This window comes from Eumetopias jubatus, unplaced genomic scaffold, assembly GCF_037043125.1.
Source record: "Eumetopias jubatus isolate StellerSeaLion01/CBP00866 unplaced genomic scaffold, mEumJub1_p1.0 scaffold_13, whole genome shotgun sequence".
Lineage (NCBI taxonomy): Eukaryota > Metazoa > Chordata > Mammalia > Carnivora > Otariidae > Eumetopias > Eumetopias jubatus.
The window spans coordinates 107,640,452-107,659,036 of NW_028274819.1; the positions used below are offsets into that span (position 1 = coordinate 107,640,452).

General features: G+C 38.5%; 1 protein-coding gene across 1 annotated transcript in view; it reads right to left on the bottom strand.

Moving 5' to 3' along the window:
• DDX10 (DEAD-box helicase 10) overlaps positions 1-18,585 on the bottom strand; it is a 268,814-nt gene that overhangs the window by 90,035 nt on the left and 160,194 nt on the right. The window contains exon 16 of the mRNA XM_028105941.2: positions 13,634-13,690. Within this exon, the coding sequence (XP_027961742.1) occupies positions 13,634-13,690 (57 nt within the window). The remainder of the gene's footprint in view (positions 1-13,633; positions 13,691-18,585) is intronic.

Below are 18,585 nucleotides of genomic sequence, written 5' to 3' on the forward strand. Positions count from 1 at the left end.
AATGCACACTGTACTACCATTCGCTCTTAATTTTCCCTTTTACTTAGGTAGAACTTAATATTTTTTCTTACTGTCGCTTTCTGTTATCTTCAAAGGAATATCACAAAAATACCGTGTGTCAGCTGTACTGAGAAGGGCAAAAATCTCAGGGTTGGATGGATGCCAGGAAGCGGCAATCAACAGCAGTCATGTTTAGAATTTAGATAAGAATCATGTTAAGACCACTTCAATGAAGCTGATGCCCTATGACAATATACCTTCTCATTTCCAAAGAGAGCTGCACTAATATAAATAAATGGATAAGCTTGAGAGTGTGTATCATTTCCAACTGAAGGAAATGAGAGGACTTTATGAAATAAAAATCCAATGTGTCTGTAGTAAGGAGGAAAATTGATGTACAGAGCTGAAAATCAAGATGGGTAAAATAAAACAACTGCTCTTAGTTCTAGCAGTGATTATAGTCCAAACACAGACAAGCAGTATGATTCTTGATAAAGGAACTTTTAGATCATGAATACACTATTTCTGCAGCATTTTCAAAGCTTAACATTTGATCCAGAATTGCAAGAGATTTACTCCCTCAAGTAAGATAAAATGAAGCTACAGTAACAAAGCCTACTTCCTCCTTGACACTATAAACTCTTACTACTGGACCAGGTACATGACAGATGCTGGATAAGTACCTGTCAAATGATATTTATCTGTAGATGGTGAAAGGGAGTGAACACTTAATTCACATAAGATGTGCATGGAAAGTACCGTATCTGAATATCTCTATAGCAAGAATGAGATAAACCAAATGAAAAAAGCCTACTCATGGAAAGATAATCACTTCTTTGATTAAGTAAGCCTTCAAGTTTTGAATATTTCTCAATTTCTGTGGTCAGTTATGCATACATTCCAATTTATGAAGTTACAGTAGTACAAGCAGGGACCATTCATACCAATGTCCATTTCATCAACCTTTGTGTTCACTATTCGAAATAAAGTCCAATTTCAACAGCTCCTAGGGTTCTCTCAGCTGTAAGGAACAATAGAGAAGTGGACAACAGTCTAGCCACCAAAACCCCTAATAATTTGGTGTAGAAACTGGAAAATTCACTGGGGTGGTGAGGAGGTTAAAGGTGTCTGAAGGGCACAATGATTACTATGCCCCTTTTAGAAAATACACATTTTTCTTTTTAATTTGCATGGGAATCATAAGAAAATTATTTTCTCATTTTGGAGAAACTGTTTTATGAGTTTCAGGAGGTAAAATATAATACTTCTTGGAACAAGATTTAAAAAGGAAATGTGTTATTTGAAGGATATAAATTATTAATTTTCTTTCATAGCTTTCATAAAACATGGATGACTCGAGGGACAAAAGCTCCCAATAGTTCTGGAGTTAAGTGTTATCCATAATACCATATATATTCCTAAATCCACAAATTAAAACATGTACATTGAAAGCACATATAGAGATCTAGTATACCACTCCAATTTTCAAGATAACCTTTTTAAGTATGACCTATTATTCAGGAAAGTACCACAAATTGTAAGCACAGAGCTTGATGAAATTTCATAAAGAGAATACCTCCATGTATCTACCACCCAAAGTAAGAAATCAGAACACTCCCAAGGTCTCCAACAGCCCCCCTCATACTTGTTTTCTCAGTAATAATTCCCTCTTTTCCCCAAAGGTAACCCCACTATCCTGTCTAATCCCCAATGTTGATTTTACTTTAAAATAAATAAACAAAACAAAACAACTTTATATAAATGGGATACTGTAGTATTTACTCTTTTGTGTCTGCCTTCTTTTGCTCAGTATTTGTGAAATTTGCCCTTGTTACTGCAGGTAGTAATAATTCGTAACTGTATATAATATCCTATTGTATCCACACGCAGAATTTATCTACTCTACAATTTGGGTTAGTTCCAGAATCTGAGGATTATGAACAGTGCTGCTCTAGGAGCATCTTTTAGGAGACATCTCTGTATTCCTCTTGGGTTTACACCTAAGAGGGCAAGTGTGTGGCCCTGGGTAGGCATATGTCCAGCTTTGCAGACACTACCAAACATCTCTCCCAAGGAGTTGTGCTGTTTGTCAAGAAAAGCTCAGGGGGATACTGTGATTTTGCACCTAAATATACAGTGATTTAGGACAAGAAACAGAGATAAGTTCCAGATCTCATAATTTAATACCACTCTCTCCTGAACATTGCAGATAATGCTCAAGGCAATCAGGCTGAGATTTATTAATGTACAATTTGAAGGACAGAAAAGAGATCAACCCCTCAACAGTACCAGAAGACCTCTGCCTTTCAGGTCCTGAGACAGAAACCAGAGGGCTTTTTTAACCTTCTAAATTAGGTGTATGACCTTAACCAAGTCACTTACTTACCTAGCTTCTCTGTAGTAAAGTTTTTTCAACTGTCAGATGATGGTAATGCTTCCACTTATTACATAAACCGGTAAACCTTGATGGAAGCACTTTGAAAAGGATAAAACACTGTGATGGTGTCAACAATCTACAACAACACAGTCTATAAACAGCAAATTATAGAGTTCTCTTCAAGCCAAGAAACGTTTGGATCCTGTAATACATATCAATAATAAAGGGTTACTAAGCAAAGGGAAAGATATTCCAGCGCAAAACACTGGAGACACCTGGCTACAACTTTGCCCAAAGAAAGAAAACATGGCAAACAGGAATGAGTCAATGTTGCTGGTAACAATAACTGCAAGAATGACAGTAATAAGATTAGTTAATTAGAGCTTCATGGTCACAAAGCATTTCATATAGAATTCATTAGAGGACTGAAAAAAAAAGGTGTCAGTGGGAAAGACAAGTTCTCAGTGCTATTTTCAGTATATCTGATTACCTCCAGGAGCAAATTCTTCTAGTCACTTTCCTCTTTTGAACGCTGGCCTATAGTGCTCTCCAACACAAGTCTTTGTGGCGTCGAGAAGGGGCAGGAAAGCTTGGCTACTCTACAGCTTGCTCACAACACCACGGTAAGTTAAAGTTCACCCCCCAAAAGAGCTTTCCTTATTCACAAAAAAAAGTATTTCACACAGCACTAGTGGATACCAAAAATAGTTGAAAATTAGGAATCAGCTTCATTCTCTCACCCATCTCCAAAATCAGGAATGGTCTTTAGGACTGAGCATAAAACGTATTCCCATTTTCTTTTTCCTATACTCCATTTCTTTTTTGTTTCTATTATTCCCTTTTCCCAACTTCCTCAAGAAGACAGAGGACAGCCTTCTTGTTCAGAAATACTGGCACCCTCTTCACCCTTCGTCCTCCCTGCCACTGATGGTCTTACATTCTAAGTGTTACAAGTATGGCTGACGCCGTTTACACACCATTCTGTTTATCTCCATCTCTTCTGATAAAAGAGGACACTGAACACCAAACTACGTACAAAGTGACAATTCTACATTTGGTGTGTCATTTAAGAAAAGACGAGAAGGTACTATGATTTTAGCAATACAAGTTCATATTTTGATCATCTTAACAGCCTTTACATACTTTTAAGTTATTATTTATATATATCATATATATATGATATTTAGATAATTCATTCTTGGGATAGCCAATGTTGGGGATTTATGACAATTTGAAAAAAATCTCTAGCAATAACATGGAGAACCCACAAAGATTCTTGTACCATACTCCGAGAATCATTAAAAATCAAGATTTACAGTAATTATCTATTCCTAGTATAAATGAAAGGATTCAGAGTTGTGAAGCAAAATCTTAACAAGAAAGGAAAAAAGGACCCACATGCACTTTTTTCCCCTAGTAATTTGAGATTTATGTATACTCTAAGAAATTACGACAGTATAATCTCCCAAAAGACACTAGCAGCTTTACAGCCAAGGTTGTCATGCACATCATTAGTGAATGGTAATACATATAAAAATATGGGCCAATGATTCTAAGCATCAGCCTCCATAAACATGATGGCCACACACACACGTACACATGCTCACAATGGTTTCTACAAAGTAGGGTATGTGTTAATGACCACACAATTACCAACTGACCACAGTGATTCAGACAGTTAATTTGTTCTGTTAGAGAAGATATTTCTACAAACCACCAACTCAAGCATATAAATGTCCAATTATCTCTAACCCAAGATTAAGCAGAATAAAGCACAAATGAGTATAAAGGGCATCATAGGGACTGACTTACTCTGTTTTGGTCCAATCTGCCCTCAGAGTCCTATGTATTGGAATGGACCTAAATGACCACTCAAATGAGCAGGGTCCATTAGAACATTTAACAACACAATTATTATTAACATATAGAAAGGAGTAATATGTATGTACATAAGTATGTACCTATATACCCACACATATATACACACGTATATACACATATACATATATGTATAAAAGAGTGAGAGAGAGGGGTGCCTGGGTGGCTCAGTTGGTTAAGCGACTGCCTTCAGCTCAGGTCATGGTCCTGGAGTCCCGGGATCGAGTCCCACATCGGGCTCCCTGCTCAGCGGGGAGTCTGCTTCTCCCTCTGACCCTCTCCCCTCTCATGCTCTCTATCTCTCATTCTCTCTCAAATAAATAAATAAAATCTTTTAAAAAAAAAGAGCGAGAGAGAGAACATAAGCACATGAGTGCTTTTTGGAGCATCTAATTCAAATGTGTTTTGAGTCTATTTTCCCTAAAATGCTATCTGGTTATAACATTTTATTTTGCATGTTTTATAAAAGAAACAACATTCTTTAGGAAGTATTAGAAGAAACACCTGAATTAGTCATTAAAATTCTGTCTCAAAAATTCTGTCTCAAATTAACCTAATATTGCATTGCAAGTTTAAAAGCAATAAGCCTGACTTGTTTTCTGAGAAATTCCTTCTTGTTCTCAGGGTTCACAGCTTGCAAAGTACAGATTTACAATCACCCTTAATCTTAACACCCACTGCTCAGCTCTCAGTTGCTATGAATCAGGAGGTAGACACAGACCCGGATCTGAGTCCTAGCTTTCCCGTGGTCTAACCACACTTGAATTAGGTTGTAATTATTCAGGCAAACCATGTTCAAGACCACCAAATACAATATTCACCATAATGCTGGCAACAGAGAAGTTTTAACAGAATTCCCTGTTTTGGTTGATCAAAAATATTTATGAGCAAGGTACCAGATGACAGAGTGAAGTCACAACTTCTATGAGGTTAAGGCTCCAAAGTCAGCAAGGAAGGTGAGAATCAGGATCAAACTGCTACGGATTATCCCTTCTTACCACCGGTAAGATAGGGGAGCTTTGTATATTCTAAGTTAGATAAAAGAAGGGAAGAAAAGGAAAACCATTAGATACATATTAGGACATTTCAACCTTTAAGATTATTAAATTCTTAGCAAACAGAATATGGGTCAAATATTCTAAAGAGATGCGGACCACCAGCAGATCATTACATTCTGTTTTAATATTAAGATCTATAACCTTAGTATAGGTTAATGGATTTGTTTGAGGTGGTGATAAATAAACAAGACGGGGGCGGAAAGGAACAGCAATGTGAAGAGCCCTGGGTGTCATGGGTGCATCCAGTCTGGCACAAATTTACATGGGTACGGTGCAACTCACAGTATTCTATGGGTCCAGCCCCTGGGTTTCAAGGAGACTGTGACTGACACAGCACTAACATGTAAGTGCTAACTTTAAGAATGAATATACCTGCATTTCCTTGATTCAATAAAAATTTATAAGCATTTACTATGTGCCAGCTACTATGAGAAAACTCAGTTGCTGATCTCGAGTTTACAGGTTAGCAATGAGAAAGACAAAAATTGCTAAGAATCAAGGCAAATTAATGTACAAAAAGTATAGTAGAGCAGAAAGAAATGCCTAAATCCGCCTGAAGGGGCCAGGACAGGCTTCAGAAAGGAAACAGTGCTAGGAGTAAAAAGCAATGAAGGAGAGGACAGCCCAGGGACAGAAAAGCTTGTATAAAAGAAGTAAAGGAGAACATGGTATGTTTAACTGATCTCCATGGCTGAAATTAATGGTAATTTATTTCATAACAGTTCATTCATAAGACTTTGTTACTGGGATTACGGTGATTTATAGAAACTAACAGGAAATCAACACTATTCTATATCTATTGGCCAATGGTTATATAACTAACTGTTCTATTTGTTAGTACCTACTGTAAGATGGAACTAAATGTAGATAAAAAGAGTGACTTCAGGAGAAAAATCAGTTTACTTCCAATGTCTGCTTTAGCCTTTATGATTCTTATGTTCTTTATGCTGTTTACTGCTTTGGATATAAGGTGACAACATGGCCCAATGCTTATGTGTCAAGGCTTTGAAGTCCTGTATATCTTAGCCGCGGATCTTCACAAAGTTGCATAAATTTCCTAAACCTCAACTTCCTTCTTTACAAGATGAACATAATAATACCAGTTAACTCACAGTGCTATTTGTAAGGATTAAAGCCATAACGCACACAGAGCCTTTAATCACAGTATTTGTAACCCAGCATGCAATCAATGAGAGACAGCAGCTACTAACGACTGTTGTGTTTTACAATGTCCATAAAAATTATACCCCAAACTCATGTTCCTATTACAATTCCTATGTATTCTCCAGAAAAAAGGGGGGATATTCTTTACAAAAATCTTTTTGATAAATTTAACACTGATGCTACTGAAACTTTCAGTATTCCTTGGGTTACAGTCTTTAGTTAAGTGTTGAGACTGTGACTGAGAGTACAGTATTAATAACTTGCTTTTATTATATTTTTATACATGACACCTTAATTAAATCTAATAAAATTCTAAACTACATGCAGTGCTCTTTGGTATTTCCTATATTGTTATACCAGGGGGAAGGGAGCTTAAGGTAGAATGAAAAACACACACGTAAGCACCCAGAGACCTAGGGTTTAGCCAGTTATATAACTGTTAAGATTTTAGAAGAATCACCTATTCATAAAACCCTTCACTTCCCCATTTGAAAAATAATGATTTGGAATACAAGAGTCTTCTCTTTAAAGGTCTGTATTTGCGGGTGGGGGTGGGGAGGTGGGAATGGAGAGTTAGCTTTTCATGGGCACAGATTTTTGTCCAGGATGAGAAGGTTCTGGAAATGGGTAGTGGGGGTGGTTGCACAGCAATGTGAATGTAATTAATGCCAAACAGTGCACTTAAAGATGGCTAAAATGGTGAATCTTATGTATATCTTACAGCAATAAACAATATTTTAAAAGAATTCTTAAGGCTGTGCCCTGTATCCCATTAAGCCATTCCTTCACCCACTCATTTCTCAAGTACTTATCATGAAACAAGCACTGTGAGGAAGACACCAAGAACAAGCCTTAGAGCTGAGCAGGAAAAGACAGACATGTATCCAAGTAAGTGCCATAAGCCATCAGACGCTGCATACAGGAGACTGAAGTGGGAGTTACAAAAGCGGAGGTCCATTTTATCTGAGGTGGTCCAAAACGTGTTCATAAAAGGGAGGACTAATAGGCTGAGTCTTAAAAGACCAGCATGTGTTCACCATGTGGAAGGTATTATAACCAGCGCTGTTCTTCCTCCCATAGTTAACTTTAAATCTTCATGACTGGAGGACAATTCTCTGACAACGGGAGACTAAAAGCATCTCTTAAGTGATCCACAATAGTTCGAAGTTCAAATTTAGTAATCCCCTTCTTTATTATCAAGAAAGAAAGAGGAAGGGAAGGAAGCGAAGGGCAGGGAGGGGAAGAGAGGGGCAGAGAAGAAGGAAAGGAGCCATCACATTGATATCCACGCAAACCAAACCAACACGAGAATCACAATAAAAGCTAAACCGTTTTCATCGCTCACTTTGGTATATTAAAGGGAAAAAAGCATGTCATCTAAAAGACTGTGTTGTTTATTTAAAAAGTAGAAAGATAGCATAATGGATCTTACTATAGCACTAAAGCAAGGTATTATTTGAGCAGTTTGCTCCGAGAAAGAGAACGACTCATTTAGGGCACCATTAAATCAGTGATTATATCAGGGGCAGCAAAGGGCAGCCTAGAAGGGTTCAGTCCCTTCAAGTGTGAGAGCAATTTACTTTCAGGGAGGACCTTTGCTTTCTCCAGGAACTGGGACTATAAACAAACTTATGTTTCCATTATCCTGTTTTTAATTTTTTAAAATTTTTTATTGTTATGTTAATCACCATACATTACATCATTAGTTTTGGATGTAGTGTTCCATGATTCATTGTTTGTGCATAACACCCAGTGCTCCACGCAGAATGTGCCCTCTTTAACACCCATCACCAGGCTAACCCATCCCCCACCCTCCTCCCCTCTAGAACCCTCAGTTTGTTTTTCAGAGTCCATCGTCTCTCATGGTTTGTCTCCCCCTCCGATTCCCCCCCTTCATTCTTCCCCTCCTGCTATCTTTTTTTTTTTCCTTAACATATATTGCATTATTTGTTTCAGAGGTACAGATCTGTGATTCAACAGTCTTGCACAATTCACAGCACTCACCATAGCACGTACCCTCCCCAATGTCTATCACCCAGCCACCCCATCCCTCCCACCCCCCTCCATATCCTGTTTTTAATTTCACCAAAAGTTGTTTGATTCAAAATAAACCCTCTAGAGCCCTTGAAATCCTAACCGTATTAAAAACAAAGTAAGAGACCAGTAAAATGTCAAAACTATGAAATGCCAGAAAAAGCGGAAAAAATGGGGAGGGGGGTGCAAGGGTTATATGAAACACATGGAATGAGGAGAAATTTCCCCCCAAAATGAAAAATTTTAATTTGGTGTCAGTCAATAAAATGCTGCCAGAAAGGAATAAATAGAAAGGTTTAGGACGTAGGAATGACCATTTATTAACATCTCTTTGTGGCTCTGTAAGGAAAGATGAGCCTTCAGCAGGTTAAGACTGCAGTAAGATGAGAGAGAAAACAAAGGAGCTCTCCACGAGTGTCGAGAAAGGCCGAGGACCCATATCAGGAAATGCACTGAGTACAAAGCACACATTTGTTACGTATCTCGGCTCAGATCACGGTTACATGGGAGCACAGAAATGTAAACATGATTACAAGTGACTATGTCATATACTCCCTTCATTCTGCATATGGTGATAAGAAGCCAGAGGGGAAACAACATGTCAGGGGGCACCCAGCAACACGGAGAGAGCCCACTTCCTCGTGTCAGCTCAGAGCTCTCTCTTCATGGATTTGCTATTAGTCATTTTCTACAAGCAGCTGCCAGCCCACATACATAAGTCAGTTTGTTTTAAAGGGGTAAAAAATAACTTATCAAGAAGGAGCATGGAGCAGTAACAGTACCAGGGTATGAGGTTGCAGAGAGCCCAAGTACACATGTCATTTCTGCCACCGAGGAAGCCAGTGATGAGGGGTAAGTCATTTACTTGCTTTTAGACTTAATTTATTTAATATTAAGTATGTATGTATTTAAGAAGAGCCATTATTTCAAACAAAAGCTCCCCTGGAAGCTTAGTATACATGAAGGAAAAAATGGAGCTGTTCTGACTGAAGTCAGAATGGGAGCCCAGGGTCCTGCCCCAAATACCTCTACAGAACACCGAGGCACTCAGTGTACTGTTTACAACCCAAACTACTGGAGTAAATCAGTGGAGGCCACACTCTTAAATGTCATGGACCAGGGAAAGTTCAAAAAAGATTTCAAAGGATTGACAGAGGGTTTTTGCTTTGTCAAGTAATGACAATTAAAATCATCATTATTTCATAAGTAAAATGATATTCCAAAGCCAAAAAAAAAAAAAAAAAGAGAGAGAGAGAGAGAAGTTCCTCTCAGAATGAATAAATACAGTGGTATAAAACTATTAGTGGCCAGAAAAAAATATATGACAGGCCAGTGGATGAGGAAACAACTCTAGACCATCTTTAGGCCTACTCACGCTCTAAAGTCACAACTCCTACCTCTCTGGATCCTATATCCTCAAAGAACTAACTGTACCACCTTGGTATCCAAAAAACTGTTTCCCAAGTCTACTATTTGTTAAGCAAATAAATAAAGTGTTCTGGGGTCACTTTATTGCCTTATTAAACAAGGCAATAAAAACCAGAGAAAATTAAGCTAAAGTTTACAACTATAAAACTTCAACCTCAGAAAAGGCCATCACTTTAGTTATTTTGATATAATTTCCCCCATGCCTAAAAAATAACGTTAGCATCTGTAATATATTCAGGCAAAACGTAACTTCCCAGTATTTAAGTTCCTCTGAGCTGCTTCCCACTCTTTATTCCTCCACACTCACTGTTCACTTTTACCAACCTCATACTTCTGTTTAATAAACTCTACTTTCTGTTCAAAAGCAGCACAGCACTGAGATATTCCTGGGGATCTGTTTCCTCAAGGTTTGGCACTGTTGTTCCTTTCCTTATACATTTCTGCAAAATTGTTCCAGACATTAGAGGTTGGTACAAGCACTTGTGACCACCAAAGTGACAAGATGAAATTGAGCTGAAGGATGAGGTGAAGCTGTATTTCCAGGATTATGTCACCTCCCTGAACCTAAAGAGCAATGTGATCTACTGATCATTGCTACAACTGTGTTTTCCAAACCTCAGTTTAAAATTTCTAAGTTATAAGAACACGCAACATCCTGGTAAAGTAAAAAGTCCATTTTGCAGTTCAAATATTTCTCTGCTAAACAAAGTTTTGATACTCCAAAGACCTCTACCTTCCAGATCACTAAGCCCTGGGCACCCAGAAAACCTCAAGGGCTTCAACTTCATATTTCACTCCTCCTCTCGCACTGCACGTCACATTTTCTATGAGAATCTCAGATCTCTCTTTTAACAAAGAGTAGCATCAGATTCCTGAGAGATCCATTCCAACTTTGTTTCACTGCACTCCATCTTCAAAGCAATGTTTCTTAGGAAGCCTTTCTATGTCGGAAGAGATAACCACCAACCATGCTTTATAAAACTGAAACCTCACATCACCATTAAGCCTTCACCTTTGGGGGGAAATAAAGACAGATCCATTAACTTTCCTTCGAACACTATTTTTTCCAATTAAAAACGATACTCTGCATCTTCTATGTTCCTCCTCATGGAACATGATATTGGCCGAATGGAGCACAAAACACGGTTGAGAGAGCCCTGCAAGTCTCCCTCTGTCGCACCGTCAGCTGCTGTGCACCAATCCTCTACAGAGCTCTAAATGGGTACGACTACACGTCCCGTGACAGCAGGTCTGCAAACACCGCTTCCCGTCACCACCAAGGCATCTTCTGGATATCTTGTAGGTCCAGTAATTGAAAGATGCTCTAGCCTGAAGCTGACCAAAGGGCCTCAGAAGGCACAGCCACAGTGTGCCATAACCACACAGTGATTATGTGGAAATATATTAAAGAGAGGATAAAGTTTACTTTAAAACTAAATTATCCATCATTTAAAGCACATGAACAAAGACAATAAGGACACCTGATAATTCACACCATGTATGTCTTCTTAGACATCACAGAACATAGGGCCATCACCCCTTTTTACAGAGTCGCTCCCAATAATATCTTCTAGGTCTGTTTCCAAAGGGGCACCTGAAAAGCCTGAAAAGGGAGCCTTCATCCAACCACTTTTTTTTTTTTTTTTAAGATTTTATTTATTTATTTATTTGACAGAGAGAGAGAGAGACAGCGAGACGGGGAACACCAGCAGGGGGAGTGGGAGAGGGAGAACCAGGCTTCCCACTGAGCAGGGAGCCGGATGTGGGGCTCGATCCCAGGGCCCTGGGATCACGACCTGAACTGAAGGCAGACGCTTAACACTGAGCCACCCAGGCACCCCCCAACCACTTTCAATTGAAAAGAAGTGAGCCGCAAAAAGGTAGATCCAAGCTAATTCCTCGGGACTCCAACAGTCAGCCTGAATCTGTCACTGCGGCCAGTCCTTGGTGTCTCGTGGAAATGTTTGAGTCCTGGCTACAACCCGGCCACTCATTCCTCTGCTAAGATCACCTGGGAGCAGCCAGTCGAGGTTGTGAGCATCACTAAAGCATAGCCTCTGTCTACTGAGGGCTCCTGGCCTAGCAGCAAAGCCACGGCAGCTGTAGAGCCTCTTCTGTTTATTTCCAGGACAGGCCTTAGTGGTTGGACAGAAATGAGGCGTCCTCATTCCCAGATGTCAGGAACAAATGGATGACAAACAGGGGTTAGGGGGTGGAAGGGTGTGCTTGGCTTGGGGAGTTCACTTTAGATATCTGCCCCAGTGGACCCGAACTGACAGCCATTGCCAGTTTCTCTGTTTATATCCCAGCTGGTATAGCATCAAAACCAAATACACACATATGCCAATTGACAGAAAGATGAAAGAAGAGGCACAAGAGGCAGCCCCATGGGTGAGAACAATTCGTGACTTAAACCACCACACAGGTGAAGGCTACAGTGTCAACAAGAATAAAACAAACCATTTTAGCAATATACACAAATATACGTGAATACACACAAAGGAAATACACTAAGCAGGTTTTCTTCTGGCTCCAGATTACATCTTTCGTTTTAGAATTTTATGTGCAAAGTGAGAGAGCTTCTTAGTGAAGTAAGTTTAGTTTTATGCTGAGCATGCAATATTCATAAATATCAAATGCTTTCGTTAGATTTAAAGTTTTCTTCCTAAATTTAAATTTTTCCCACACCAGCCCCTAAGATGCAATTTCAATGCCACGACAGTGCATATCTGCATTTTAAAAGCATATGCAGAATCCGCCACCTGATTTCGCAGTCAGGCCGCACACACTACAGCTCTCATTTTCAGGTACCTTTGAAGACAGAGTGATATTTAATACTGAATATAAGAAGTCTTTTCATCTTACACTGCAGAGTAATTGCTTCCCACTTCAGAACTATAAAATGAGTTATCATCTCTAACTTGCTCTCTGAGAGTTATGGCCAGCATGGAAAAAATGACAAAGAATATTATGGGCTTACTCAAGGGAGTCGGACCTTTGCTAACTGCCAAGAAGAAATCATGGCTAGTCAGGCATAGCGCGAGGAGACACGGCATGAGAAATGATACACGTTACTGGGTCCCGGTTCTAGGGAGTCATTTGTACTCAATGCAGTCAGAATGTAGAAGCTGAGCCCTTCTGAGTGTCAAACACCCCAGATAAAAATTAGAGCTGCACATGGATGGTGTTCACAACAGGACATATATGAGTGATACTGTGCATATATACTTGCTGAAAATTTTTGTCTACAGAAAATAGTGAAGGCACGCAATAAGGAGTGCTTTCCCCTAGATCCCAGGAGTTGAGGCAAGCAGTGCCTTCAGAGTTCTCTATTATCGAAGTAGGTCCACACAGCTGTCTGCCTAGCGGAAGGACGGCAGAGTTCAAAGTCCTGTTGAGCTTGGCCCACAAAGCCAACAGTCTCCCATATTTAAAAGGCACAAAACAGAATGGGAAAAGGTGGCGAGAGTAGTAGGGTAATGGCCAAGAAGCAAATTATCTTAGGTATTTTTCATTCTGCATTACAGAGGAAAGAAACGAACAGGAGAAAGTAAATGACAGGCACACATGGACTTATACCCAATCTGAACGTCATGATGTATAAATAAATATAAAATGCATATGGAAAAGCAGAGTACTTAAATCCCATTCAATGTTAACAACATTTTTCTCATTAAAAAATACCAACCCTTACCTTTGCTTGTTTCTTACTGGCTTCTCTTCTGGCTTCCCTTTCCTTCAGTCTTTTCTCCTACAAAAAAAGGGGGAAATTAGCAGCATATAAACTTTTGTTTATTACATGTAAATCAGACTACACATTCTTGACTTTTTTTTAAAACCAACTGATACCTGACATTCATTTTTCAATAAATATTTACTAAATGCCCAAGATGGGCTGGGCGTAAGGAATCGTAATCATTAAGTATGTGTCAAACAGATCTGGAATCAGATCACAGTTCTACCATTTAATAGCTGTGCAATTTTTGGCAACTTATTTATATTTTGTAATTCATTTTCTCATTGAAACATGAAGATAACAGGAGTACACAGTTCATAAAATTGGTATACGAATTATATAAAATACTATGCATAAGTGCTTGGCACAATGTCTGACATATGACTGGTATATAATCAATGTCAGCTATTAGAACAAATAGGGAAAAAATGCATTAGTGACTATTTCTCTTTTTCTCTAACAGGAAAATTTATAAAGGATATGAAATCCGTTCTTAGAAAAGGAGCAACATTTTCTCAAACAAAAAACAATGGAAGATCATTCTTATTAAGCATGTTATTTTATTAAATTGTTTTCTAATTGCCCCATTAGTTTTCCAATGATCATAAAACAGGCAGAAAATGCAACACTAACATTTTTAAAACTAAAAAAAAAATTAGTGTGTACAATATTAAAATTCAAAACAAAATAACCCGGCTAAAGGTGAAAAGAATTTTAGTTTTTTTAAAGATTTTATTTATTTGAGAGAGAGAGAAAGAGAGAGTGTATGCACAAGCAGGAGGGAGGGGAAGAGAGAGGGAGAGGCAGACTCCCCTCTGAGCAGGGAGCCTGACACCCTGAGATCATGACCTGAGCTGAAGGCAGACGCTTAACCGACTAAGCCACCCAGGCACCCCCCAAAAAACTTTGTTTTAAATTAAAAAAAAAAAACTCTTTTTCTCTTCAAAAACAAAGTGCTGAAATAATAAAAAGGCTAGACTTGATCCAAAGTTCACAGCCAACAATTTACATTTGTAAAAAATTTTAATGAACTGCTAGGTCAACGTAAAAGCTGAGTAAATAACAAGTAATTTCCTTTTTTTTTTTTTAAAGATTTTACTTATTTATTTGACAGAGAGACACAGCGAGAGAGGGAACACGAGAAGGGGGAGTGGGAGGGAGAAGCAGGCTTCCCGCCGAACAGGGAGCCCGACGCGGGGCTCGATCCCAAGACCCTGGGATCATGACCTGAGCCGAAGGCAGACACCCAATGACTGAGCTACCCAGGCACCCCACAAGTAATTTCCTTTTATGACCATGACTCACTATTACAACATTTATTAATATGAGAATTAACAAGTTTTCTAAACCTGGGAACTCTGCTGTTACCATGATGTTGTACATATACATGACGTTCTCCAGATTCAAAAGCCAATTCTAATGCATCCTCTGAGGACCTGAGGCTGCTCTGTTGCTCCCAGCACTGAGAAAGACAGTCAATTGCTACAATCTACTACCTTTCTAGGTTTATAGACTCCTTTAGACAAACTGAGAACACAAATGTTGAAAGTCTCAAAAGGGGTTAAATAATAATTAGTGCAAAGAGATGGGGGGGGGTCCACAGAGCTTATAGATTCAGTTTCTAGAGCTCCGGATTACACAGTAGGAAAGCTAAATTCTAAGGGAAACTAACAAAAATTCACATTCACATAGCAACTGTGAATGTGTCACACCCCTAAATAATACATAATGTTAAATTATTCCTTTCTGTTATTATTCTATCTCTAACCCAGTTTCAGAGAAAATGGGTATTCCTTTGACTTCCAAATAAAACAAAAAATTAAAAGGGCAGGTAAAACTTAAACAATATGCAATTATACAGAGGAACATTCTAAAGATTGGAAGTCCCAGGACCAAGGTGAGAGGAAAAGGAAGGCTAAACAAGAACTGTGAACGTGATTTGCTCTTTGTGAAAAGCAGACTAGATGACAGGACTGTTCTCTAACCCGGGCCTTCACGTGCAGAGTCTAGTGCTTTGTTCCAATACAACCTAATAAAAATCAAAATGTCAGGGTTTGGAGACTTTAACAGATGACACTGATAACAGAAGAAAATAATACCTGGTATTACTTTAACAAGCAGCCAATTAATGCAGTTGCTATTACATGCCATCCCCGAACTGGTTCTCTGATGGGCTTGTGAGAGTCGTTCTGCCACTAAAATAAAATACTCTCAATGCTTCCTCAGTTTGTGGGAGGGAAAAAGTTCATGGATGGCAGTTTCTCAACATTTGCATCCAAATTTTTCATAAAAGTTGCCATCATTTACTGACTTTCTATGAGCATTAGCAGACTACAGAATAGATGAAAGTAGCCAAATATTAAAGAAAAGAATTAACAACAACTGATCATAGTTACTCTCAGTTGGAGAGCTGGCTTTCGTTTGTGGATGCACACATTGGTAATATAATATTACATTTTTGTACTTGTAATATTTGTAATCTCTCTTCTCTCTTACACACACGCTTTACTTCTATTTTCCACAAAAGGAAGTTTTCATGTTTTAGAAGGTAAAATTAAGCAGAGCAGTATTTTATGTTATTCTAAAAGGTCACAGTGACTTTCAAGCGTCGTGCTGCGGAAAGTAATTTTAAAACTATACTTACATGAGATACAGCTGTATAAAACATCAAATAACTAGACAGTAATGAAACTGAACTTCTGGAAAAAAAACCTGTGTGCCCATTAACACATTATTATTATTAAGATTGTTATTTTCCTACTAACACTAATAGATCTGAATTAAATAGCAGTATGTTAAACATTTCACATATATTCTTAAACCATTTAACAAAACTTAGAAAGTATTATTTTTCACATTTTATAGATGAAAAAAAAAGAACCAAAGGAATTAAGTATCTGGTCTGAAATCACACAGCCACTCAGTGATGAACCTGAGATTAAAACCAGTCTCAGAGCCAACGTTCTCCCCCTCAACTCCAGCACACCTCTCTCCTCCCTCAAGTCTAACACACCTCTCCCCTCCCTCAACTCCAGCACACCTCCCAGCTCACCCCTCCCCATCTCCTCCCTCAACTCCAGCACACCTCCCAGCTCACCCCTCCCCATCTCCTCCCTCAACTCCAGCACACTTTTCCTCCCCCTCAATTCCAGCCTACCTCTCTCCTCCACCAACTCCAGCACACCTCTCCCCTTCCTCAACTCCAGCACACCTCTTCCCCACTCTCCAGTCCATTAGAAAGTATACTTATTTCGTGAATGTATAGTGTTTTTATCTTATCAATCTGTTTAAGACAAATGTTCCATTTCCTTTTATTATTAATAATGGTCTGCTACTGTATGGGTCTTTTCATCCTGATAGCATATTTTTTTTCCTGATAGCATTTTGTGGACATTATCTAATTAGTTTTTGCCAGTCTTCTGTGCAGGGGGGAAAAAAAGATAAACACATTTAACAGTCACAAAAATTTTTGTTGTAATTATTCAGTAACTGACCTTCTCCCAACACATTAGATGATCTGAAATTGGCACTTCAAAGTTCCAAAGAATAACCTCAATATGTTCAAATCAGAAAAACCCTGTCTATACAAGTAAACATAATCTCTACTCTGGGCCTTTTCATCTAGCCATTTTAATCCTAGCAGAAAAAATATGTTGACAATTTTCCACTGTTACAGAATTCCAGTATTAGCTTATTATAGACAAGGAGGGACATTACAAATTTCAAATTTTAACTGGCTATCAGAATTCACATGTGTATGCAAATGGGCTAATTTTTCCTTGAAAGATTTCTACCACAAGTCCCAGATGGATGAAGTATATCTAAAACCTTGAAAATAGGAAGTGAACATGACATGGAGCTTCAGTGCAAATAAAAAGAACTTTCAATACTGAGTGAAACACAAGGAAAATGAGAAAACTTTTCTTTCTTATCTTAAAAAGCTATGTTAGCACTCTATCTGAAAAGAGGAAGGAGTAAACATTAGTCTTCAAATAGAGGAGAAAAACAGGAAGTAGAATTTATGGTAATCCAAAATTTGGGAAATGGATATAGGAAGAAAGTACATTTTTTTTCCTTTGCTAAGGCAGGAAAAACTAACTTAAAATGTGTGTCTGTGTGTATATACACACATATATGAATTGTAGATGCTATAAATGAGAAGACATAAAGACAAAGGGTTGGCATACAAGGACTTGAGAGGGCAGATATAACTGAATTTTATTAGATTCAGTAATTGAGATTCTCCTTCCCCCTTAATTTTATGTGGTTCAAATGCTTTAAATCATTTATTTTCCTATTTTTGAGGACAGAGTGGTACCTAAAGCTATTTTATGCCACACAAAAAGAAGGCAAAATTTTATCTTTAGTCCTACCATGCTACAAATGATTAAATGTAAGAAGAGCATGAAATTCAATAATAGAAACCAAATTCACAAGGGATAGGAAAACAGAAAAATCACATTTCAAGGTACAAAATGCTCCTTTTATAGATGTTATTATACTTCTTTTGGCTTCTCACAAACTCTAGGTCCTTAGCTTTGAGAAAAGAAAATGCCATAAAGTATGAATTTTATCAGCAGTCAGGACTATGTATTTAAATCATTTTCACTCTATGGCAATCTTGGAAATTTGTAGATTTGGAAACACAACTCAGGAAGTGGTGGAAACATTAGCCGTTTGGATGACTCTCAGGCAACTGCGTCACTCTGGTAAGGAACCGATTTCCCAGCTGTGACAGAGAGCAGGAGGAGACGTCCATCCCTATTTCAGTAGTATAGGAACCTCTTTTTTCGGGGAAGAAAACTGGGTCAACAGAAGTGAGTAAAAAGAATGATTACAAGGATCTTTGGCCCTGAAGACATCCCCTGCCCTCCAAACAACCCCAGTTAGCCTAAATCCTTGCCAGGGAC